We start from the raw sequence: 24,222 nt of genomic DNA on the forward strand, positions 1-24,222 counted from the left end.
GTGCCGGGGTCTCCATCGCCTCTTGGCAACTATCAGTATTCTAATCTCCTCCAGGATCCATGATCTACCACGGGCCAACAAGCATATTCCAAAACGAAGTCAGCACCTCCATGTACCCAACCAGCTCCTCCACCGCCTCGAAGCCCTCGGCCTTCCACGAGGACAAGGCCAACCTGACCAATCATACCATGCGCCTCTGCATCGGCCTCTTTTTCTTCTGGCAGTACCCGCTCTTCATGTTCATCGACCGGGAAGCTTTCATCCAAGAATTCGAAGAGAACCCCGTCGACGGCAATTTTTGTTCGCCGCCCTTGATCTACGCATGTGCCGCTCTGGGTGCGCTCATGTCCAAGGATCCGGAAGTCCGGTCCAGGGCACAGGAGTTCGCGAACACGGCGCAGACCATCTTGACCACGGATGAACTGGGTATTTCGAGGCCGACCTCGGTGCAAGCGTGGTTGTGTCTTGCGTACTATGAAACTGGTTTGAGTAACATGTCCAAGTCGTGGCTGTACACAGGTAAGAGCCCTTCATGAAGTACCAAATTGCTAGAACCGTGATCTGATGTAGATATCACCAGGCATGGCCTTCAGAATGGGTCAGGACCTTGGCTTGCAAAGAGACCCTACACACTGGGGCCCAGAAGAGAAGCCGAATGAGGCTAATCCATTCCCATTCAACAACGAGTTCCGACGCCGAATTTACTGGGGATCTTTCCTGACGGACAAGTGAGACATCTATATGATTCTCAAGATGCTCAGTCTAACGTCTCTCCTCTCGCAGGATGTTCAGCCTCTTCCTCGGTCGTCCAACATTTATGTACGAGAACGATGCCGACGTGAACATCAACGAACCTCTACCGTATGTTCCATTCCTAAACCCCACTTCAAAATCTACAAGTAATACACCTTGGTCACATGCATTGACACAAGCTAACAGACACGACCCTCCAATCTGGGAGAACTGGCTCTTCTCACACGACCTCGGCTTCCTCAAGACCATGCGCCCAGCCGGCCCAAAGCTAACGCTCCTCTTCAACCAGCAGATTGAATTGGCCCGCATAGTTCACGACATGCTATCCCAAACTTTCGCGCCCAAGAAGATGAAGGACCCAGCCGCGAGGAGGTGGAACGAGGTCTCCCTCAACAAACTCAACGCTCGTCTCGTCGCGTGGCACGAGGCGCTGCCTACCAACATGCGATGGAAGAAGTGGTTCACCAACAAAGACATCCTGCAGCCCAACGTGTCAATTCTACAGTAAGCCCTACGTCTTCTCCTGCGAGTGTGAAGGATGTCACACTGAGCTCTGCTGATTATGTGCACCAGCATGTTCTACCACAGCGCTCGCATCTGCCTCAACCTCCCCTTCCTAGCCTCCGTCCGGCACATTCCCTCCACCGCAGACCTAGCCGATAACGACGACGACGACCCCGAGACATCCTCAAACAACCCGATCATCAAGTCGCTCAGGATATGCCAGTCCTCCGCGCAAGGGATAGCTGACGTCCTACAGCGCTTTAAGAGCCAGCACACGCTTGGCAACGCGCCCCTGATCTTCGTTGGAGCCACCATCGTCGCGACGAATGCAGTGCTGGTGACGACGAGGCGCCAGATGGGAGGCGGAGGCGTTCCGCAGCTGATGAAAGACACATTGCTGCCCGTGTTCGACGGTGCGCTGGAAGACATGTCTGCTTCGTATAAACTTGCGGAGGAGGCTAGGGCCAAGGTCCGGGTTGCGTTGAGTACGAAGGAGCAGCATAGGTATGATGCGGGAGGAGGACAGCAGTCTGAGGTCGTGCCAGTTGGGGTGGATGGTGAGGCTGCTCGTAGCGATGAGCCGGTGGCAGTTGTGGTTGATCCGGCGCTCTCGGGCTCGGTCCCTCGTCCAGTATCGACGGCGATCGGTTCGGGCTCGACGACGGAGACAGCGGAGATTCCCAGCTTCATGAGTCCTGAGCAACAAGGGTGGCAGCCTCTGAGCGTGCTAGATGGAGAAACGGCTTTCTGGGGGAACCTTGGCAACGACATATTTGCAGGCTCAGAGTTGGAGTATCTCGACGGTGTGACGGAATTCGATTGGACTGACCGGCCGCCAATACCTTGAGCGCTCCGGTCACACATCTCGAGGGACAGCCTCTATCACTTGAACCAAACAGCATCGTCATTTCACTTTAACGATTCCTTTTTACTTCCATCTTCTACGGCGACTCTAGCCCTCCCTGATGCCTGTATTACCACTTGTACTGGCAATTCGTGCAATTCTCCCCGCCGCACCCGTGACGGAACTCCTCAATTACGCTGACGGGCTTCACGTACTGCAGCGTCGGGACGTAGTCGTGTTCCAGCCCAAAGACTTTAGGCCCCGCGATCTCGAGCGCTCGTTCAGTGGCCCAGAGCGGGTGTCCGGCCATGATCATGACGGCGACCTTGAGGCCGTACCGGTACTCCTGGACGCCGATGGCTTCTCCGGTCGACGTGTCCAGGAGGAAGATGAGGTCTGGTACGGTAGCGAGAACCTAGAAATGCCAGTGTCAGTATGGGAATTCCCAAGACTTGATGAATAAAGAGAAGCAGGAGGGAGATTGACTTACCGTTTCGATGCCACTCTCGCCCTTACCCAAAACCCCCAAGTTCTCATTCATGAACGGCACAACAACCTCCTTCAACCCCTCCCCAATATGATCCGTCTCGGTTTCCATCTCGCTCTCACTAAGCCTCTCAACAGTGACCTTGCCCAGACTATGCGCCGTCGCAGTCAACGTGCTTTCCACGCTCCGGATCTTACCCTGGAACAACACCCGCGCGCTTCCCGGCCCTCCCGCGGCCTCGATGATGTCCTTTGTGACAGTCGATACCGTACCAGCCTGCTGCGCCAACGCCACCACACGACCCAGACGCCACGCGAGCGAGTAGGTGTTGGGAATACCCACCTCGCGCATCAGCTTACCCGGGATCGGACGTCCCGCGGCGCCCGCGGCGGAGCCCATGGCCACGCAGGCGTCGCGGATGGCGATGCCGGCCGAGGTCTCGTCCGTCTGGGTAGCTGGGATGACGACATTGTGGCCGGTGCCGCTGCAAAGGGTTACGGGGAGGAGCTCGTTGACGGATTTGGCGTGGATGTATTGCGAGACCATTTCGAACTGGGGGTACGCGCGTCCCATCATGTCACCGTCGACGGTCGGGATGTCGTAGTAGCGCGAGCTTCCCCAGATGAGTGTGGCGACCCCGTTGGCGCCGCCAATTTCCGTGGCGATGAGCCTCTCGAACTTGGTCTTCATCTCTTTCTCCATCTCTTGCATCGCGTGCCATACTCCGTCACCACCCGGCCGCTCGATACTTACAGCAGGCGTGCCAACGCTAGCGACCGGCGGCATCATCTCGTCGTCCTTGAGGTCCTCGATCCGAATAATCTTCATCGATTCGCCCTCGGCCAACAACTGCTTCAGCTGCAAGTATGGGGCGTAGGGAGAACCACCACCACCACAGCCTAGGATGTAACACCCGATGGACAAGAACCTGAGATCAGTCTCGGAGAGCGTCCACAAGCCGTTAGATTCGACCTTGGGCTTGTAGCTCTTAAGGTCAACGACCTCGTCTTCCGGGTGATCCTCCGCGTCCTCGGCTTCGTGCTTTTTGGTCTCCTCGAACATCTCCTCGTCGACCAGCTGGTCAGGCGCGGCCGTCTTCACCATCTCCGAGTACACGCGCTTATGGTCTGCCGGCAGCGCAACTTCAATCTTGATGGACGTCTGGTTCTCGACGTAGGGAACACCCGCAATCTCCTCGTGAAGGACAGTCACGGAGCTCTCATCACCGCCCTTGGCGACTGCGTTCTGGATAGCCCGGGCTTTGACTTCTGTGATGCCCCCTTGGATGTCTGAGCCGTGGATAATCGTTTCAGCGGAGCCGTAAATCTTGGCAATAGATGCGCCGATCGCATTCGCGACACCGGCGTGTTCAGGGACTACGACCTTGCTGACGCCTGTGAGCTCCGAAGGGCAGAGAATCGAGCCACCGCCGACGAGGATGACTGTGCAGGGTTCGGGAGACAACTTCGCGCGATCAATGACGGCCTCGAGCATCTTGCGGATACGCGCCTTGCCCTTTTCGACAACGTCGCTCGCCAGAGACACAGCCGTGGTGCCAATCTTAGCACCTGACGCGACTGCGACATCCGTAGCGGTTGTGATATCGCCTCCGAAGGACAGGGCCTTGGTAATGAGGTCGTGGCCTACGCTATCAGGCCCAACAGCTACGGAGCCGTCGTCCGCGCTATGGAGAATAGAGCCTCCTCCCAGACCGATGCTCTCGACGGAAGGCATCTCCAGATTCACCTTGACGCCTGCCAGTGCCGTATAGCTCTTGGACAATCTAGGGTATCCGTTGCTCAGCAGGTATCCGACGTCGGACGTGGTGCCGCCAATGTCCACGACGATGCTCCCTGACTTTTCTATCGAGTCCCTGGCGAGGAACGCAGCGCCTCGAATGGAATTTGTTGCACCCGAGGAGAAGATCCTGATAGGGGCCTGCATGGCTTCTGAGAAGAGCAGAAGGTGGCCGGCATTGGAGGTCAAGTACAGCGGGCACTGGAGACCGATGCGTCGCATGGCGCCGATGAAGGCTCTGATGGTGCGCTGCGCAAAGTTTAGAATCGAGGCGTTGAGAATCGTCGCATTCTCGCGGGCAAGGAGTCCCGGTCCGGCGATATTGTGCGAGAGGACGATGTTGACATTTTCGCCCAGCTCGCTGAGCAGGATCTTGCGGACCTCATCCTCCTGGTGGTAGTCCTTGTCAGTACTGCATCCGATGCCGATGACTGCAACGTTCTTGAGCCCCTTGGACTTAATCTGCCTCGCCTGCTCGCGAATAGACTCCTCGTCGATGGGCCCGATGAGAGTGCCGTCAATGTTGCAGCCGCCGGGGATGATGGCCGAGTGGCCGTTGATGATGCGCTTCAATGCCGAGGGCCAGTCCGCAAAAGGTGGGGTGCCTGTTGAAAAGTTGTGAGATGCCAAGCGGAGGACAGCAATCTTTTCCACACGGGATGTGTCTCTTTCAATAATGGCATTGAGGAAGTGCGTCGTGCCGATGGCGAGCGCGGTGATGTTGGCGGGGTCTGCGGTTGACTTGTCCAGCAGAGCTTTCAAGGTGGCCTGGACGGAGTGAGTTACGTTTGACGTTGTTGGGGCTTTGTGAGATGCGACAACAGCATCCGTGCTGGACTTTGAGACATCCAAGAGCACGCTGTCAGTGTTGGTACCTGTGAAGATGATTAGTCGCAAAAAGTGAATAATTGTGCATTGCTCTGTAGGCTTAAGCCGGAATTCTTCGAAAAGCCTCTTACCTCCAACGTCGACTCCCACCACCAACGTGCCGTCTGATGCACTCATCTTGCTTGACCAGCGTTGTTGACTGCGGGGTTTGAGGGGAATAGTGGAAGCAGCTCGCGCAACCAGCAGCACCGACCTCACTCTACTTCCGAAGAGCGCGAAACTTGATCTCAGCAAAGCGATCTTGGGCCAGCAGGGCTGTTCGTCAGTCCTTGGTAGTACGTCAGGTAGGTAAGATAGTGATCGTGGGGTGATGAACTCGGAGTCCTTTTCGCTGTGGAATGATGTAAAGAATCAGCCGCGCGTGTGCCGTGTAGTGGGGGATCAAGTATGAACCGAGTCAACATCCGTTCTTCGGCGGCTTTCTTCAACTCATTTGTCGCACAGTCGCACCAATGCTGGAGCGACCCTCTCTCGCTTATGCAAGTGTAACCACTTTTGCAGGTGCATTCATATGGGGAAGGTCAGTCGGGATGTGGACGATCGGAGCCTCGGATTTATCAGATTGATCTTATCTGCGCAGGCGTGACGGGGTACGTATTCGTAGGGCTATCTTGGCTATCAACCACCAGTCCAATCACACAAACTCATGGCTACCCACATCGTGACGTACCATCAAGATGCCCTCCCTCATGAGGGTTCGTGTTGGTTACATAATCTCAATTGCAAGGCTCTTCACAGGCGAATAATGAGTGTTAGACTGTCAGAATCACAATCTCTGCAACTATCTCATCGGAAGTCTTTCTCAGGCTCTTATTGCGGATCTCCATCAAGAGCCACTATGAGTTTAAAATCGGCGATCTCAAGTGTTACTCCAATTATCATTCTATCCGTTCGTCTCAATATCTTAAAAAAGGCTTCAATATCTTTTAAAAAGGCTTCAAGTTTTCCAATTTTCAAAGTAAAACACCATGAATCGAGATTGGCTTGACCAGAGATTCCCAAGCAGATATATCCTTATAGACTGCGCGATTATTACCATCCCCAACCAGACAGAAAATTGCGAACTTGGATCATCATGATATGCTAGAGTCTCATCATCAGAAGCATACTAATGAACATAGAGGGCGTGCTAACGGTATTTTAATGCACTCCAGACTTAGTATTGGTCCACACTTGGATACCTATCTTGCCCAAAGTGAAAGGAAGCAGAAATTCTAGATTCAAGGCTTTTCTGCTGTCACCAGTCCCTGATTTCGACGAACATTCCAGCACCACAGCTCCTAAATCCGGTAACGCCATTCCTTGATGACCTCTCCATCACCAACTCGAACCTTAGCAGGAGCGTCCATATCCATCAAGAGTACAGCAGTCTGCATGGCAAGGTCCTCCGTGCATGACGTTCAGGCAGTAAAATGCATCGCCGTTCTACACAGCTAGCATTAGTAATGAGACACAACGAAGTACGCAAGGGAAGTATAGAGCTTACGTGCTTATCGCGAGCCACGTTGTCCTTGAAACAACAGTCATCTTTGCTGCAGAAGGCACTCTGAATCAAAAGTCAGCGTTTGGGAAATACGTCTATTGGGCCACTGCGGTTCATCTTACCGCAGAGCCAAGCAGCGTGGCTGTGAGAAAGAGAACAACGGCCTTGATCTGCATTTTCGGGGGAAGACGGTGTGGGTGATTTGTTAGATTGGTAGATGTCTGCAGTTGCTTGTTGAGTTGGTCTCTGGGACGTTTTCGGTACGGGCCTTCTGCTTTTATACTAGAAAACGGCATTCAGAGCTTCAACTTGAGATAGCCGGCCTCTCAATAGCAGCCCCTTGCAAAGGCACCGGCTTTAGAAGGCGCTGGTCATGAATATCCATCCCTAGTGTCCTCTGCTTCCTACGTTAGTCAATACTAATAGTGCGAAAGTAAACTTTTTACTCTCGTCTAAAACTCTCCTTTTGTTGAACGGGCCCTACGATGGTCCAATTCACACCGCTTAGTTCAGTCGTGGCGGCCCTGCTGATGATGCCTTGTGTAACATATGGATAGTCTCGAGTCTTGACTCAACGATGAGCAAGTCTCACTTATGCAAGCAATTCGTGTGTGCGTTGTTACACCTCACATGGCAGTTGTTCAACATCACTGGATCCTCTTCAACTCCACTGTTCCGTCAGACAAATGATTTGGGGTTTGCGCCTCGTTGTACTCAATTGTATGCGAATGAACACCGCATTCTTATGCTTGCTAGAATGCGAGAGACATCAGTTATTCGTGAAATGGCAACCATCCAGGGAATCAAGACGCTGCTTACTATGCTACCAATTTACAGCTATGCGGAGACATTTGCATTACCTATGGACGAACCTCAGGCGACATCCTCCTGCAGATGGGTCCGCTGCCACAGTGCTGATAGAGCCTAAAGTGAACCAGGATTCAGGGGCCATTCTGGAGTAGTGACAGGGCCGTCGACACGCTTTGACACCCAAGGATGAAGGACAGCACTTTGATGGATATTATAGATACAAAGAGAATCTCAAGAAAAAGGATTTAAACCGAAGGAGAAGAGTCCTGACGCCACGGTATGTGTAAACCATTCAGGACCATAGAGACGACTGCCTATTCAGGATTTGATACTCCGTACTCATGCAATTGATCCTGCATCCTTATGTGGAGTTAATTAAACATGCCCTATACCAGAGGACAGAACCCGCTGACAGCTTGTACCTTGTCCTGCGCATACTGGAGAGGCCTTTCTGGTCAACCTCAACGTCAGACAACGAGGAGGAGCAACCTGCAACACGTGAATCAATCAATCATGTCTATCATTAGTGAAAGCAATTTGGGAGTCGACTATGTCACAGTAAACTCGACCTTCGGCTCCGTCAAAGGATTCATCAACAGAGACTACCCAAACGTCGCCCAATTCCTAGGCATTCCCTTCGCCGAACCGCCGATAGGGCCGCGCCGATGGTTACCTCCAACGCCGAAGGCTCCGGTCGACAGCATCGATGCCACAAAGTTTGGATTATCTTGCCCTCAACAGCTTGGAGGCAGGCCGTCGGTCTATAATACGGATGTGACTGAACACCAGATCCGAGACGACACTTCCGAGGATTGTCTTTCTCTCTGCATTTGGGCACCCAAAGATGCGGTCAAGGAGGCGTTCACGAAGAAGTTCCCTGTGATAGTGTTCATCACCGGCGGCGCATTTCTCGTCGGCGGCTCTACGATTCCTTATCAGAATCCAACGCCCTGGATCGAGAGCAGCAAGCGCCACGTTGTTGTCAGCATCAAGTTAGTATACCGAACCTCTCGGACCATCCCAATCCCAACTCGGGATCTATGCGCTTACACGAATCCAGTTATCGACTGAACGTCTTCGGCTTCCCCAACGCCGCGGGACTCAGCCCTGATGAACGAAATCTAGGATTTTTAGACCAGCGGCTCGGGCTGGAATGGGTACATCAACACATCGCCTCCTACGGCGGTGATCCATCGCGAATGACGCATTTTGGACAATCGGCTGGCGCCCGCAGCATCGACTGCCACGCGTTCCTGCATCCGGACAAACCCCTGGTGCGAAATCTCATTCTCCATTCTGGGTGTGCACTCCCTCCGCTTCCAGTGAGCGACCCGGGATGTACGCACTTCAGTGCTCTCGCCAAGGCACTCGGTTTCCCGGGCGGCGATGCTGCGGCGGAGTTGGAGTTTATGAGACAGCAGCCTCCGCAAGAGCTCCTCGAGGCTATCCAGCATCACTGGGCTACTGAAGAGAAGCCTTTTCTGAGCTTCCGGCCCGCGGTAGACGGCTTTACACTATTTGATGATTATGAAGACAGGGCCGAGGCAGGAAACTTCAGTAAATTGGTAAGCGGAAGGCGTTCTCTGATTGCGAGTTGATCATCACTAACCAGCTTCAACAAGCCTGCCATTTGTGGAACCATGAACGACGAGGGAAATTCAGTAGCTGTATATCATCCCGACAGGGCTGATTCGTTTTGGGCGGAAAAGATCACAAAAGACTACTTCTTGGGACCTATGGTTGCCATGGCGCGGTACGAAATGCTCTCCTCATATATCCTAACAATCTCAGACTCTCAGTACAGCTGCTAACGATCTGCCGGGTGACAGAGCACGCTCAGCTCATACGCCCACATTCCGCTTCTTGCTCAAAGACTATGCACCTGCTGGTACCAGCTCATTTCATAACATCAGTCCCCGACCATGGCTGCGAGCCTATCACAGCTCGGACATGCCTTTGATCTTCGGAACGCACGATTGGGCTCGTGGCCCCTCTACGCCGTTGGAAGAGAAGGTCTCACGTGTATGGCAAGATTTGTATGTAGCTTTCGCAGAAGATGGGCCGGATGGGTTGCGGAAGATGGGGTGGAATGATATGAGGGAAGGTGTGGGAATCGTGCTAGGTGGTGGTGAGAAGGGTTGGGAGACTGTCAGCCTGGAAGAGGTTGACAACAGGTGAGTATTGAAGAGATGGCTTCATGAAATTACCTAGTGACAGCCTGGAGAAGCTTTGAGACAAAGACAATAACCCGCCAGAAGCGTATTATGTCTTGAGATCATTGTTCGGGGTTTGTATATCAATTTTATGGCATTTGAACGGCCTTCCATTATGAGACTTGACTCTACATGAGGCGTTTACTTTTCCAAGTACACGTTGTTGCATACATCTCCGAATACGCCCATGGTTCTCTGCCACCCTCCAACGACATCATCGACTCTCTTCGCCATATCCCTTCCCAAAGGCAACATCCTCTCACCCTCCTTGCCCTCACCTACTCCTGTGCCGGTAATGACTTCATATATCACCTTGGCTGCCTTCACATGATCCCCATCGGCAGGAAAGCCTTCTGTTGCCGATGCAGCCATGACCTTAAAGACTGCATCTAGAGCACTGCCGTCGTAGTCCGAAGGCGTAGGCTTGCTCGCTAACCTAACCGTCGGCCCCATATTCGTGTCGAACGAACCGAGCGCAACCGTCAAGACGCGGACACCGAACGGAGCCATTTCTTTTGCGAGGACTTTGCTAACACCTATTGGAAATACCATCAGCCGTTGACTCGCGAGAGGGTTAAAGGTTATTGCACTCACCATCCATCGCGGCTTTCGCAGCCGCATAAACGCCCATCGACTCTCTCTCCTCCAACCCAGCCCCAGAGCTGATATTGACGATGACACCGCTGCCTCTCTCTCGCATGAGGGGGGCGACCGCCCTCATCAACCGGTAGGGCCCGAAGAATACGGTATCCATCTGCGCCCTCGTCTCTTCTTCCGTGAAACCTTCTGCCGGGCCATGGATGGACCATCCAGCATTATTGACTAGCACATCGATCAAAGTACCAGCTTTCTCGAGGTCCGTGATGAGGTCTCCCGAGTTCAGGTCGTCAACGTCGAGCGGAAGCCAGCGGCCCCCTCCATCCTGGACTTCACGCACTAGGTCCGGCGTCTTTTGCGGGTTGCGCGAGGTGGAGATCACCGTGTGCCCTTGTTTCTGCGCCAGTCTTGTGAGAGCTAGTCCAAACCCGGATGAGCAGCCGGTGATGAGCCATGTCAGAGGTCTGTCTGGGACAACAAACGGATGAGACATGGTGATGGAATTGCAACTTCTGTATAGCTTTGGTTCAACTCTTCCAATAGCCATCTCGTTTGCTTCTTAATGCGAACGAGTTTTTATCCTTGTTTTTTTTAGAGCTTGTACGCCCGGACTTTGAGGCTGAAGCCGAAAAGACTTAGATGTGAGCGGCCCTGCATCGGCCAGTGTCTCACGGAGAATCGGCCCTCGCGGACTTAAGCAAGATCCGGACTACATCCGGGTCATATATCACAGCGTACCGGCGACTGCATTTGATTTCCAACATGTGATCTTTACTATTAGCACTAAATACTTGCAGAGGCTAATCACCGGTTTGATAAGTCCGAGTCGGTGAGATTTGACTTGACATTTCTCAGAGCCAAGCTTGCTGCAGGTTGGCGCGTGAGATGGTGCAAAGCGCAGCATGACAGATCAATTCGTAGACTCAACCCGAGCATCGGAAGTAGCACGTATAGAGTGATCGCTATGCTGGGAGATCGCTATGGCAGGACTCTGAATTTACCTTGGTGCTTTAAGAACCTATAACGTGTGGGATTTATCGTAGCCCCTCACACATGGCATGGTCATCTCAAGCTCGACCTTCATTGGGTCACTAGCTGACTTCTCTTTGTCGTCAACGTATTACACATTGCCAAGCAAAAGTTGCTACAGTTTTGATCGAATCACAAGATCAACATAACGCGAGAAACTTCACGAGCTTGCGGAGGGGCTTTGGCACTTGGGGCCAGTTCTTGAGGTATCATCATCTTCATACCTGAAGCTAATAGAAGTACCATAGAAACTCACATGGAATAAACCTTGTTCTCAAGTAAAATTTAACCCAGCTTTGCGCCTGAATCATTTTGGGTTGGCTGCTCTTCCTAGCCCTTCGCCGAACGAGCCTCATTTCTCGCCGGATAATCGAGTGCATTTTCATAAAGACTGAGGACATGGCAACAGCTGAAAGCACTTCAGTGCAAAAAAGTTCAATAGCATGAGCTCAAAACAGTATTCCTAGCCGCACTGTGCTCATCAATGAGTAAAAAGATAGATTAGAAATCTGGGTACAAACAACTAATCACTTGTGTGACCGTGTGACGTGTCTGCCAGATTGGAATGGCCAAGATGGACTATTTATAAACGTGAGCTGGAACGGGAATTCTGAGATCACCGATCGCTGCTCCTTCCTTCGCTGCCTCGCATTATGTAGTTTGTGGGATCAAGGTTACACGAAAACGACAACACAAACTTGTCGGCAGTTGGGAGCTTGGCATTTGTGGTGATGATGATCTATAAGCGGCGTAGTTGGAGGAGCTCCGCAAACACCAGAAGTGAACCTCGTCCCCAATACCAGATTAACCTGACACCGGCAAGAACTCCGTGAGATCGTAAGATTGACGGTGCAAGCCACTCTGAGCAGTGGGCCAATCCATCACGAATGTTTCTTCAGCGGTCACGATAGATGCACGGGGATGAAGGACGCCGGAGCCACCTCCGAAATCAACTCCGGTGGGTTGGATTCTTGGAAAGACTCGGACTCGGACATTGGAAGCAGACTCCTGGGTTCGCTGGGTATGTGGTTGCGGGCAGCGGCACAGCAATATTGCAATCATTGCAAGGGGTGAAGTCAGTTTTTGGCCGCAAACGCGGATACCTTTCCTGAAAAGGAAAGTTTGCGTACCGAGCGACTGGTTTGATTGTTGATCGTGACCCTTGCCAAGCTTTTGAACTCTATTGTTCGTTTTTTCTAGCGCGATGTCACCTAAGTCTCGAGTGCTGTATTGGCAAGACAACAATGATCAATCCAATGCCCTCGGATATTGTGGCGTCTGTCGGTACCAACGGCTGCCAGTTGAGGCTTGCAAACTATTGTTCAGCAATGTTTCCTCAAACAAACTGTGGCTAGTAAATATGCAGTCAGTCATGTGTTGCTGGAACTCGGAAGACATGGGCGAAGTTGCCGGCGTGTCAAATGCAATAGACCATGTTGTCGCAGAGAATACCGACATGCCAGTATAGCTGTCAAAACCTAATGCCTCCCCCCACCAGTGTCGCAGCAAGATAGAAGAGGAAGCCATCTCCGTTCGTCTGAACTCTGTGCAAATCCCGGTTCGGGAGCGAACTCTGCCGTTCTAAATAGGAAGGACGAGAGAAAAAAGAGAGAGGAAAGAACTCCAGGAATTGCCAGCCATGAACATGTGAGAGTTTGTTCGGACCAACAACGCAGGAAAACTTTCCTACTACATGATCAAGGTATGCATGTTTGCGAAAATCAGATTGCATGCTGCAGCCAAGATTGTTTGCGAAAACCACATGGCCATTCTACGCCGCTCTCTGGCAGACCAGACATGCAGCAGGGCTGGTAGTGTACCTCAGTCAACACCGAGCACCGAACCGGGTTTTCGGGCCCTTGGATCTGCGCGTTGCTCCGACGCCTGTCTCTGCTCCCTCCGCTGACAGGATTCAACAGGCAAGACTGAATGTTAGACAAACAGGAGCAAAAAATGGAATCAGGAGAAAGAAAAAACAGGGCCATTCGTCAATGTCTGACACGCCATCAGCCTACCACTCAAGTCTGACAAAACCACAGTACTCCGTAAGCAACGCAGGAACACAGGCAGGGACAAAAGACCCGTGGAGCGGGATCCACGTGTAAGCCTGAACTGGGCAGAAAATTGGGGACAGTGGCCAAGGTCAGCCCGTGCTCGCATGAACCAGTCGCCTCTCGTACAACATCGATCTTCCCGCGAAACTCGAGGGGGCTGTGGACTTGGGCATTGGCGAATCACGTTGGCTGACTCTGCTTTTCGAAGTCAGACTAGAGCCCTAAGAGCCGGCAGGTTGCTTGCAGGACAGATGCGAAAAGCGCATGATACTTGGTTGTTGGCTCTTATTTGGAGGAGAGAGTTCCGGCCCGTGTCCGAGACCATACAAATGCCTGAATTGAGACATTTGATCTTAGCACAATCTCGTCATCCACAGTGACAATTTTCCGATGTGTTCTAAAATCTAAACAAGATGAAATGATTCCCGCATTCCAACTCAATCGCCGGAAACTAATGGCTCATCATGGGCACCAATCTCGCGGCCCCCAATATCACCACACGGAAACCAGGTTACCCGCCGCGTGGCTTTGCCCTAGGGTCGAGGGGGCTCTTTCAAGGCATAGGCAAGCGGCAAGCAAGCCGCAAAACACCTCATCCCCCCGTACTCTCCCATTACTCACAGACGGCCGGCCACCGGAATCCCGGTCCCGGCATGATTGCGACAGGGAACATGGCATCAGAAGTGCCCCATCGTAGTGTCCGCCGTCTCATACGAGGGGGTAGGCCGCAGCTGAAAGCCTGGCACAAAAAAAACCACAGGAACCGAAGAACATCCGCAAGGTGAAGGCTACGTAGTAGAGCAGAGTCAGAAACTCCACAACGCCCGGCGGCGCTCCGGGGAGAGACGGTTAACGGGCTGCTGAATTGCCGTCAATGGTTCGGCGGTGCATGCGACGGTGCCGCGGTGGTGTCCGATGGCTTCCGCTAGAACAAGACTAGAAGATGGGAACACGAGTAGCTAGTGTTGCGCCTCTTTCGTCTCTTCATCTCGCAACCGCCACTTGACCCGAGGTTAGCTCTCTCCTAGTCCGCTCTTATTCTTTGTTTTTCTGCCCTCGGCGGTTCAACGCCTTTCGTCAGTGCCCAACGCGCGTTGCCGTTACGATCAGTACGCAGAATATCTGCAGAATGCTGAAGTCCGTCACACAACTTGCGGGTAGATGACGAAGACAACAACGCACGGTGGAAAAGCAAAACTTGGCCGCTCTTTTTACTTTCAGGCTTTTTGCCTCCACTCGTTCTCCACAGAGTTCAAACCCTTTCAAACAAAGCCCCGATCCTTCATGGTGCATCCGGCGAGATACGATGAACCCCGGACGACAGGTCAGAAACATTTAATCTATCACCGAGGAACCCTTACGAACCCCCCAAAGCTGGGGCAGAAAGGAGACAAAAGTATTGGGTTCTCAGGCCACATTTGCTCTGCTGGGTAGCATCGGAAACCCTTCCAATAGACCCCCTTGGTCTTCCAGAGAAAGGTCGAGATCCGCCTATGGATGAATTGACCTTCCCCTGGAGTCCTGGGCCAGTTCGCGAATAATCCGACAAAATCCGGTCATTAAGCCGAGTGCAGGGCAGAGAGCCGAAGGATTCGGCCGGTTGCCAATATATGAGCAATGGAGATTGCCCACGATCCGCTGCTGCAGCCTGCATGAGAAGCGACATCAAGCGAGTTGTGAACACCCGAGCTGAGCCAACCCACGCGGACAAACCATACACATACGGATGCAGACTCAAGTGAACAAGTGGTAGAGTCCATATTTTGCCTCTTCTCGAGTCATAATATCGGCAATCAGACCAAATACTCGCATCGCACATCTACCACATCTCAGTTTTCTCTTCCCCGTCCCAACTTTGATCGAACATTGGCCACCAATGGCGCGTCGTACGGCAGACTGCAAGAGGCACTCTGCTAAAACCGTTCTTTCTAATAGACCTACGGCTACTATAAATTTTAGGTATTAATAGCGTAACTTTTTTATATATATAAATAAATATTATAATAAATCCCGTATATTATTATAAAGAATTACTTATAACCGTAGGTAGTAGCGATTATATAAGGGTAGTTATATTACTTAGTAAAAATAGGGTAGCTAGGGGGTATATCCTCTTTACTAATTTCTATTATTAATTAATTTCCCTTTTCTCTTAACTAACCTAATATTCCTTAAGTAAAGTAAGTAATCTACTTACGCCCTTATAGTTACTTATTAGCGACTATATTTCGCTTTATTATATTTTATACTCTTTTTTATTTTATTTTTATTACTATTACCTAATTATATACGTAATTATAAGTAAAATATTTGCGATTTACTAATTAAAAATATTAATTAGGTATAATTAGGTAATTTTATACGCAATTACTAGTGCAATTTTTACTAATTAATAATCATGCTTTTTTTTAGGCTAATATACGCGTAATTATAAGTGTAATTACGCGTATATACCTATTTATAATTTAATTTTTTTTATTTACTTTTTTCTTTAGTATTAACTATTTACGTATATATATTAATAATTTGGTATAAGACACTCCCTTTTTTAATAATTGTATACGCTACATAATATTTATAATAAGTACTTAATATAGTGTTTTAGCCCGTATTAAGGGTATATAGCTCCTAACGGTCCCTATATACTAACTTACGTAATACCTTAACGACCTTATATTTTATAAAATAACCTCTTACCTTTTTATTAATACGTATACTTTTATATAATAGCTTCCTTACTATATAGATTTTTATATTATTTATAAGCTCTTTATTTTTCCTTTCGAAGACTTTTTATTAAATCTATAACCTTAGTATTATATAAGTTAATATATACTACCTTATACTATTTAATATTATTATACTAACTTATATAATCTAGCCCTAGCGTTAAATTTAGCTTAATTCTAAAATTATTAAAAATAGCTATAATATACCCCTAGATATTACCGTAACTTATACTTAAGTTATTAATACTATTTAAACGATTATATATAGCAACGCTAAGATTAGTACCGACTCGTGCGCTTATTATAAGGCTAGAATAAATATTTTTCTTAATTATGTTATTTTTATAAATAAGGGCTACTTTAATTATAACTATATATTTATTATATATAAATATACGCTCGTTATACCTCTTATTATTATTTATACGTTACCCTATACTATTTTATATTTATTTATAATTTATTAACGGTTTATATTAGTTCGTAATATACTTATTAAGGTCGTTAAGTATAATTATAATTATAAGGGTTATAATAAAGTCCGTATTAACGCTCTATTTAAGTCTCTAAGTATTATTCCCGCTATATACCTTTATATAATAATAAAAGCCCTTAAATAAGTAGCTAAATAAGTTAAAAATAATAAAAAAAGTATATATAATAATACATAGGATTATAAAGAGCGTTACTAACTTATATAAATTCTAAATAAAGAGTAATTAATTTAATATTCTTATATAATATAATATAGGAGTTTATATAAGTATATATTAAGATATAGTACGATTAAGCTTAATACCCGGGTAATAAGGCCCTTATAGAGTCGTAGGGTACTTATTAACTATAAGCTAGAGTATACGTACTTAATTTAGCTTATAAAAAGCCGTAACTAATTATATAAAAGCTCCCCCTAAAGTTTAACGTTTTTAATAAAATTATAGAATTCTTATTTATTATATATTATTGTTATCTACTTTTCTATCTTTTTTAGCATTATAAATCCTTATAAGCGTCTATATTTCTATATATATATTTATAAAACCTTATAAATAAAAAGATACCCCTATATATTATTATAATTATATATAAACATTTACCCCTTACTTAAAATTTCTTTTTTAGTTTTTTATTTTATATATTACTACTTTTTTAAAATAGTATAACTACATATTAATCTTTTATTATATCGAATAATAATTATTATAAAGTTAGAAAGTAATTAGACTTATAATATAATTATTATATATATTCTTATAGTTTTTAATATTAGAATTATAAAGCGAACTTTTAAATATTAACTTACGAAATAGGACTTATAATAAAAAGAGCGTACGGTCTTTTCTAAGGATTTATTAATTCGTATTTAAGAATTATTTTTCTAATAATACTTAAATAATAAAGATATTCTTTTTTAACTCTAATTTAAAGGATTTATAATTACGGCTATAAGATTATTAATACTTCGTTAATAAAATTAGCTTTAATAATAATAAATACTAAAATAGCTCGTAATTATATAATACTAATTAAAAAAGTTCTTTTTTAATATACTAAAAGTTACTCGCTATACTAAAAAGTATAATAAAGAGTATTTTTATATATAGGTTCGCTAATAAGCTTATATTATTAGTAAAGATAAACTTTATTTTATATATTATAAAACCTTTTTATAATAAGTTTAAAATTAGTTAAATAAAATAAGGTCCTATTATAAAGGGTTTACGACTCCTAGACTAAATTATATTTAGTTTTTAAATATATATAATAAGCTTTTACTATTTAAATTTGAAATTTATATTAATATGAATACTTATTTATAGTTTATTATATAGTTCTATATAGGGGTTTCTATTTATATATCCCGGAATATATTTATATAATATCTTATTATTATTCAATAACGGGGATTTATATTATTATGAGTTCGTTTAGACCGAGGGAAAAAAACCGTTTTCATGTTTAGTATTTATTATTACTTTTTATAATACCGTTTAATAATAAAAAGTCTAATTATATTCTATAATTACTAGATTTTTAATAAAAGTATTTATAATATTAAAATTAAAAGTTAGTAAAATCGTCTTTATTAAAATAGATTAGTATATTAGTAAGTAAGTAATATATATTTTAGTATATATGAATATACTTACGTTTATAAAAATACTTCCAACTACTTAAGTTCTAAAGGCTATTTTATATAAATATACTCTCTAACTAGATTATACTTCTATTTACGTATATATTATTAATTCGTTCTAATTTTATTAACTTTATATAAATTTAAAACTCTTATTAAATTCGTTATGAAAAAGGTTACTCTTATGTTATTTTTAATTAGCTATAGTAACTATATTATTAACCTACGTTACGAACTATATGAAACTTTATATAGCTAATTAACTAAAACTAAGTTTAATAATTATTAAATGCTATTTAAAATAATAATAATTTAAATATATATTTTCCTTAAGCTACTTTATAAATTTATATTTTAATTATTAAGGGCTTCTTAATTATATTAACTAAAAGTACGAAGTTTAGTAAGGTTAATTATTTTTATTTTAAAGCACATTAATATTTTTATATTTATTTAAAATAGTATATACGTAATAAGCTTCAACGAGAAGTTACTTTACTTAGTAAACTATAGGGTAGTATTATATAGGTTAAATAGAGATTAAAAAACTTTAAAATTAATCTTAGAATATTAAATAGCTTCGTAATTATAAGTAATACTAAGGACGAAGAGGAATTATAAATATAATTATAGTTTATTCTAAACTATTTATTAATAAGAATACTCGTTTTTATTTTTATAGTATACTAAGTTATTTATTATTATAAACTTTATTTTTTTATTAAACTATTATAATCTCGTCTTTTTTATTATTTTTATTCTTTTTAACCTTCTTTTTTAGCCTTTACCTCCTTCTTAACGATCTTCTTTTTTTACTTAACTAATAATTCCTTTTTAATTTTTATTATTAGTTTAATACTATTACTTATTAAAAACTATATTTTTAGAACATTTTTATATATTGTTTTATTTAAAGTTTTAATTATAATTAGCTTTATATAACCTTTTCCCTTTTTTACTAACTAAGGTTTAATAACTAATAACTTAATTTTAGTTTAAAAAATAAAAAAAAGTTAGTAATTATTTTTTTTATATAAGATCGTAATTTTAAAAAGGAATCTCTCTAAACTTATAGCTTTATATACTACTTTATAATACTCTAAAATATTATAAGGATTCTTTATATTAATTAAAAATACTATTTACTTTATTAAAAGAATTTACTAGTTTATTATAAAATATAAAATAATAAATCGTATTATATTTTAATATAAAGTAAACGTTAAGAAGCGATTAAACTAAACTTTTTTAATAAACTTCTTAATAACTTAGATATTAATATAAGTTATTACTTAGAAACTATTAAGTTCGTTTTTAAAAAAGGATATATTATATAATATAATAAAAATATTTATTATTAATAATTATTTTAGCTTTTGTTTCGTTTATTAAATACTTCGTTCCCGCTTTTTTAAGCTTATAAAAAGAGATTTTATTAATATTAAGGCTTATATATTTATATATTCTTATTATATAAAAAGGGTAAAGCTTATATAAATATTATTATTAATCGGTCGTTTTAAAATAGTTTTATAAAAAAGTATTATAAAGTCGATTAGTTTGGTAACGTTTTATATAGAGATTAGAAATTATTATAAATCCATATTATAATATTTATAAGCGAGCTATTAATTTAATAACTTAAGTAAAGAGTAATTTTTATTTATAAAAGGGTAAAAAGTAGTAATTACTTTTATAATAAAATTATAAAAAAAAAAAACTTTTGTATTAGGGTATAATATTATATAATTTTATATACTACTATATAGTTTAATATATTACGAAATTAAAGTATTTCTTTAGCTATAAATCTTTATAACCCCTATTTATAGGTTATTATACTAATTTAAACCCTATCCTAAGTAGTAGGGTAACCGTAAAATACGATTTCTGCTTTGACATATGAAAAAAGTATTTTGGCAGAGTGCCTCTTGCAGTCTGCCGTACGTCGTGCCGGCTCAGACCCTCTAACCGTCCCCATTTTCAACTAATTACTCCACACACACAGCGTGCCGGATGTGCCACCAGGATAGGGATAGCACCGGCTAACTGCGACGCCATCTCTGCCCGGCCTAACGTCCCAAGGGGTAAAAAAAGGGACACACGCCCCCCTTCGTCTGTGTGTGTGTGATGAGCCTGTTACGTGCCTTGCGTGTCCGTCTTGGGGGCACGGGGGGCGGTCTTCCAGAAAGAAAAGAGGTTCCTTCGATGCGGTTACTGAACCTGCCACACCGAAACTCTGGCTCTTCTTCGGGCATTTCCTCCTGGTTATTTCGGCATCTTGATGTGCTTCTGTGTGTGTGTCAAAGCTGGTTGCACCAGCACACCACAACTTACAAGTTGCTATTACCGTTCCTCGGGAACAATCAGCTTCGCCTCAGCTTTGCATTGCCGCGCCAGCCTCGGCCAGCCCCCGATTGTCGCACAAGCTTTTGCTGTGCCGTCGGCGATTGCCCACCGAGAAGAAAAAAAGTTCGAATTCTTTCCATTGTTTGTTCATTTGGATCGAGCTACGCTACCGTGGTTCCGCAGTGGCATCGCGAGGAGGTATCCAGGCATGGCATCTCAATCCCGGTGGGATGCTGGCCCCTGCCACCGCATCTGTGATCTGGGCTCTCCTCTGCACAAAGCACGAGAGCAGGCCCCTCTTCCAGGGCAAGAGGTTCGAGGAGATTTTTCTCTCGCTGGGCCCCCCGGGTGTTGATCCTTGCGCTCACGATGCTCCCCGACCCTTGCTCGCCTTGGTTCGGCGACTGTGTCTGGGCCCCCCTTCCTGGGGTTTCTTTTCCCTCCCTGAAGATATGCATGTACGGATATGGGTGGATTTGTGTGGCACAGATGACGGGCCTCCATCCGCATACTCATCCAAGTCTCTCCATGGGTTGTGCCCCTCGATCACTACTCACTGCAAGTCTGCAAGTCCGGTCCCCTACCCGACATGTGCGGCGCTCCAGACCAGTCGTGGCCTCGGTCCGCTGCCATGCCACGTTGACGGGGAGCCTCCTGCATGTCAGTGTATCACATTTCTCGCTTTCTCTCTCTGCGCAGGCCAGCCCTCGCCTGCCATATACAGCTGCCATCCTGGATGAACCCTGGGCATTATCCCATAGCCGGAGCTGGGCACCAGGGTCCTACGCAGTATGTTTGTCCAGTCCGGTATTCCAGCCCATGGCCGAGTTCCCTCCAAACGTCGCCCTCGGTTAGATGTACCAGAGCCCACGCCGTCGTCCGGTCTCCGCCGCCGCCACCACCACTGAGACTTGCATAGTGCGTAGAAACGATGGGGAAAGGGGCGCGCCGTTTGCTAAAACAGTTCAACAGCCGTGATGCCACCTTGAAGTGTAACGGCGACCACCGTGTGTCGAAACTAGCCCGCACGCTACCGGCACACTGGTCTTGTGTGGCGTTGACCCCAAGTGGAACCGCCGCACCGCAGAAGAAGCTCCCTTTGCTGCATCGAGCATCATCTCCGCGTTGGCATGTCGCTACGTAGGAACCACGCAACCCATCCCGAGGAGCTCCCCCAAAGTGGCCTCTTCTGTCTTCTGCTTGTTGACTAAGACGGAGGGTGTAGAAGGCGTTTCACGACAACCTTAATCCCTCCCGTCCGCCCATCTTCCCACCCCTTTCACCTCGTGTTGGGAAAACCTTTGACGCCTCCGTCACGACCTACGACTATTCGAATATGATGCTCACGTCATGTTCGAGGTGATACATATCTAGCTTGTACGACGACCCTGTTTTCTTCTCCCGGCCCTTTTCGAAAGAGGGGGGGGTTCTTCCTCATCTCTCACTTGGACATACCCAAATATGAGGTTCATCTCTCTGTTCCTGTCCATGGCTGCGGTGCTCCATTGCGCCGCGGCCCAAGGCGATCCTGCTTCAGCTGTAGCATCGCTACCAAGATGCGCAGTAGGTTACAAATTGAAGACCATGAACTTGCTCGTGCTCTAGATACTAACTACACGACAGCAAGCATGTCTTGTAACAGCGGTCCTCAACTCGCCATGCGCGCCGACCAACCAGACATGTATCTGCACCAATGCTCCTTTGCAGGTCGAAGTTGAAGCTTGTGTTCTACAGAACTGTACTCTTAGGAATGCTCTTAGTGAGTGGCCATGTCTTCCTTCAGATGCCAATGGGCGAATCCTCCCAAAGACCTGTCATCTAACCCGTCACTCTCCCGCAGCAACCAAGAACATCACCCAGACGACATGTGGCGCGACACCGAGAAACCGCACGCCGATGTACAACACCATCTCTATCACCATGGGCTGCCTGTCTGGCGTATTCGTCATTATCCGCCTGGTACACAAAGTTTTTGCGACAATGGGCGACCTCGGCATGGACGACTGGTTCATTCTCATCACACTCGGCTCCGGCATCCCAGGAACTGTCATCAACACCCACGGGTTCGCCGCGAACGGCCTCGGCAAGGACATTTGGACAGTCTCATTCACTCAGATCAACGACTTTGGGTACTGGTTTTTCATCATGGAGCCAATGTATTTCGGCCAGGTGACGCTGCTCAAGATGTCACTTCTCTTCTTCTACATGCGCATCTTTTCGCAGAGCAGTATCAAGAAGCTCATCTGGGGCACCATCGGTTTCAACGCAGTATTCGGCCTCACCTTCATCTTTGTCGCCATTTTTCAATGCCAACCGATCAGCTTTTACTGGACAAAGTGGGACGGAAACCGCAACGGACAATGCTTGGACATCAACGCCATCGCCTGGGCCAATGCTGGCATCAGTATCGTGTTGGACATCTGGATGCTCGCTCTGCCTCTATCTCAGATCAAGGGTCTGAACTTGCATTGGAAGAAGAAGATTGGCGTGGCCATGATGTTCTTCGTCGGCACCTTGTAAGTCTCCAAAATGCGTCGATTCCCCTCTCAGAACGTTCTCTAACATGGGGGTTCCCAGTGTCACTGTCGTTAGTATCTTGCGCCTGCAGTCTTTGGTCGCATTCGCGAAGTCCCAGAACCCAACCTGGGATCAATTCGAAGTCGCAACCTGGTCCACCGTCGAGATCAACGTGGGCATCATCTGCGCCTGCATGCCCTCAATACGCGTCATCCTCGTCGGCTTCTTCCCCAAATTGCTGGGCACGACACGACGCGGCACATCCGCAGCAGCCAAGTACTACATTCAATCGAGTGGCAACGGTCGCAGCAGGAACAGGACACTGGGCAACGATGCCAAGGTCAGGACCGTCGATCGCGACTCGGGGCTCTCAAGCAGCCCGAATGGCATCATGTACACCAAGGAGTACACTGTCGACTATCACGACGAGACGAGCTTGGTTCACATGCGCGAGCTGGAAGCGGGCAGCTCAAAGACAGGGAGAACGGGACGAAGTGGTTCCCCGTTCTGATTTTCCTTGGTTATTTCTCCTTTGTCACTAGCGGAATTTTGGCTCGGAAGTCTGCGCTTGGAACGAGTTGTATGACACAATGTTTTTTTGGATACCACAAATAGCGTGAGGGACTGCCAGACGGTATGCCCAATGGTAATTGACTTAATCGACTCACCGAAAGGTCTCCCTGCGGATGTGATGGCCCGAATTAGTGCGAACATGTTCCGAAAAGCAAGATCTTCGTTCAGCGGCGGTTGATCCATCAATGACAACCCGCTCGGACCCCTTCTTCTGATCGTGTGATTGAGATGGCCCCCCGCGTAAGCAGCGTCGCTAAACAAGCAGAGCTTCGGACTTGAGACTGAGAACGGGAATAGTGGCTTCTTGGCCGGCTATCGCAACCGAGTTCTCGACCGCCTCTTCCAAGTTCCTCTAACTCATCGTAGGCGGTTGAATCCATTTCGGATACCCTTCCAAGGTCGTTACCATTGTACAAGGGGCTGGTGGTTGTCTAAGGCCCCCAATGCCACCCATTTCC

General features: G+C 46.3%; 8 protein-coding genes across 8 annotated transcripts; 4 read left to right on the plus strand and 4 right to left on the minus strand.

Annotated features, from left to right (window-relative positions):
• Positions 1 to 59: 59 nt before the first annotated feature.
• CLUP02_13443 (fungal specific transcription factor domain-containing protein) lies at positions 60 to 2,104 on the plus strand (the record flags this gene model as incomplete). The annotated part of the gene is made up of 5 exons (XM_049292382.1): positions 60 to 519; positions 581 to 728; positions 784 to 861; positions 940 to 1,257; positions 1,327 to 2,104. 5 exons carry the CDS (start codon positions 60 to 62, stop codon positions 2,102 to 2,104), a joined length of 1,782 nt encoding a protein of 593 aa, XP_049149528.1.
• A 127-nt stretch (positions 2,105 to 2,231) lies between these two features.
• On the minus strand, positions 2,232 to 5,964 carry CLUP02_13444 (hydantoinase/oxoprolinase; the record flags this gene model as incomplete). The annotated part of the gene is made up of 4 exons (XM_049292383.1): positions 2,232 to 2,516; positions 2,592 to 5,260; positions 5,345 to 5,528; positions 5,944 to 5,964. The coding sequence occupies 4 exons, from the start codon at positions 5,962 to 5,964 to the stop codon at positions 2,232 to 2,234; spliced, it is 3,159 nt and encodes a 1,052-aa protein (XP_049149529.1).
• A 641-nt stretch (positions 5,965 to 6,605) lies between these two features.
• Positions 6,606 to 6,932, minus strand: CLUP02_13445 (uncharacterized protein; the record flags this gene model as incomplete). The annotated part of the gene is made up of 3 exons (XM_049292384.1): positions 6,606 to 6,698; positions 6,760 to 6,819; positions 6,879 to 6,932. 3 exons carry the CDS (start codon positions 6,930 to 6,932, stop codon positions 6,606 to 6,608), a joined length of 207 nt encoding a protein of 68 aa, XP_049149530.1.
• Positions 6,933 to 8,079: 1,147 nt separating this feature from the next.
• On the plus strand, positions 8,080 to 9,744 carry CLUP02_13446 (acetylcholinesterase; the record flags this gene model as incomplete). Its single annotated transcript, XM_049292385.1, has 4 exons — positions 8,080 to 8,558; positions 8,627 to 9,131; positions 9,189 to 9,319; positions 9,396 to 9,744. 4 exons carry the CDS (start codon positions 8,080 to 8,082, stop codon positions 9,742 to 9,744), a joined length of 1,464 nt encoding a protein of 487 aa, XP_049149531.1.
• A 176-nt stretch (positions 9,745 to 9,920) lies between these two features.
• Positions 9,921 to 10,923, minus strand: CLUP02_13447 (retinol dehydrogenase 8; the record flags this gene model as incomplete). Its single annotated transcript, XM_049292386.1, has 2 exons — positions 9,921 to 10,315; positions 10,374 to 10,923. 2 exons carry the CDS (start codon positions 10,921 to 10,923, stop codon positions 9,921 to 9,923), a joined length of 945 nt encoding a protein of 314 aa, XP_049149532.1.
• Positions 10,924 to 13,923: 3,000 nt separating this feature from the next.
• Positions 13,924 to 15,376, plus strand: CLUP02_13448 (uncharacterized protein; the record flags this gene model as incomplete). The annotated part of the gene is made up of 8 exons (XM_049292387.1): positions 13,924 to 14,157; positions 14,220 to 14,240; positions 14,477 to 14,596; positions 14,621 to 14,642; positions 14,709 to 14,783; positions 14,894 to 14,977; positions 15,034 to 15,135; positions 15,207 to 15,376. The coding sequence occupies 8 exons, from the start codon at positions 13,924 to 13,926 to the stop codon at positions 15,374 to 15,376; spliced, it is 828 nt and encodes a 275-aa protein (XP_049149533.1).
• A 5,810-nt stretch (positions 15,377 to 21,186) lies between these two features.
• Positions 21,187 to 21,405, minus strand: CLUP02_13449 (uncharacterized protein; the record flags this gene model as incomplete). The annotated part of the gene is made up of 1 exon (XM_049292388.1): positions 21,187 to 21,405. One exon carries the CDS (start codon positions 21,403 to 21,405, stop codon positions 21,187 to 21,189), a length of 219 nt encoding a protein of 72 aa, XP_049149534.1.
• A 730-nt stretch (positions 21,406 to 22,135) lies between these two features.
• On the plus strand, positions 22,136 to 23,702 carry CLUP02_13450 (CFEM domain-containing protein; the record flags this gene model as incomplete). The annotated part of the gene is made up of 4 exons (XM_049292389.1): positions 22,136 to 22,237; positions 22,298 to 22,433; positions 22,515 to 23,190; positions 23,252 to 23,702. 4 exons carry the CDS (start codon positions 22,136 to 22,138, stop codon positions 23,700 to 23,702), a joined length of 1,365 nt encoding a protein of 454 aa, XP_049149535.1.
• Positions 23,703 to 24,222: the final 520 nt, after the last annotated feature.

The sequence above is a fragment of the Colletotrichum lupini genome, chromosome 7 (genome assembly GCF_023278565.1).
Source record: "Colletotrichum lupini chromosome 7, complete sequence".
In the NCBI taxonomy this organism is placed as follows: Eukaryota; Fungi; Ascomycota; class Sordariomycetes; order Glomerellales; family Glomerellaceae; genus Colletotrichum; species Colletotrichum lupini.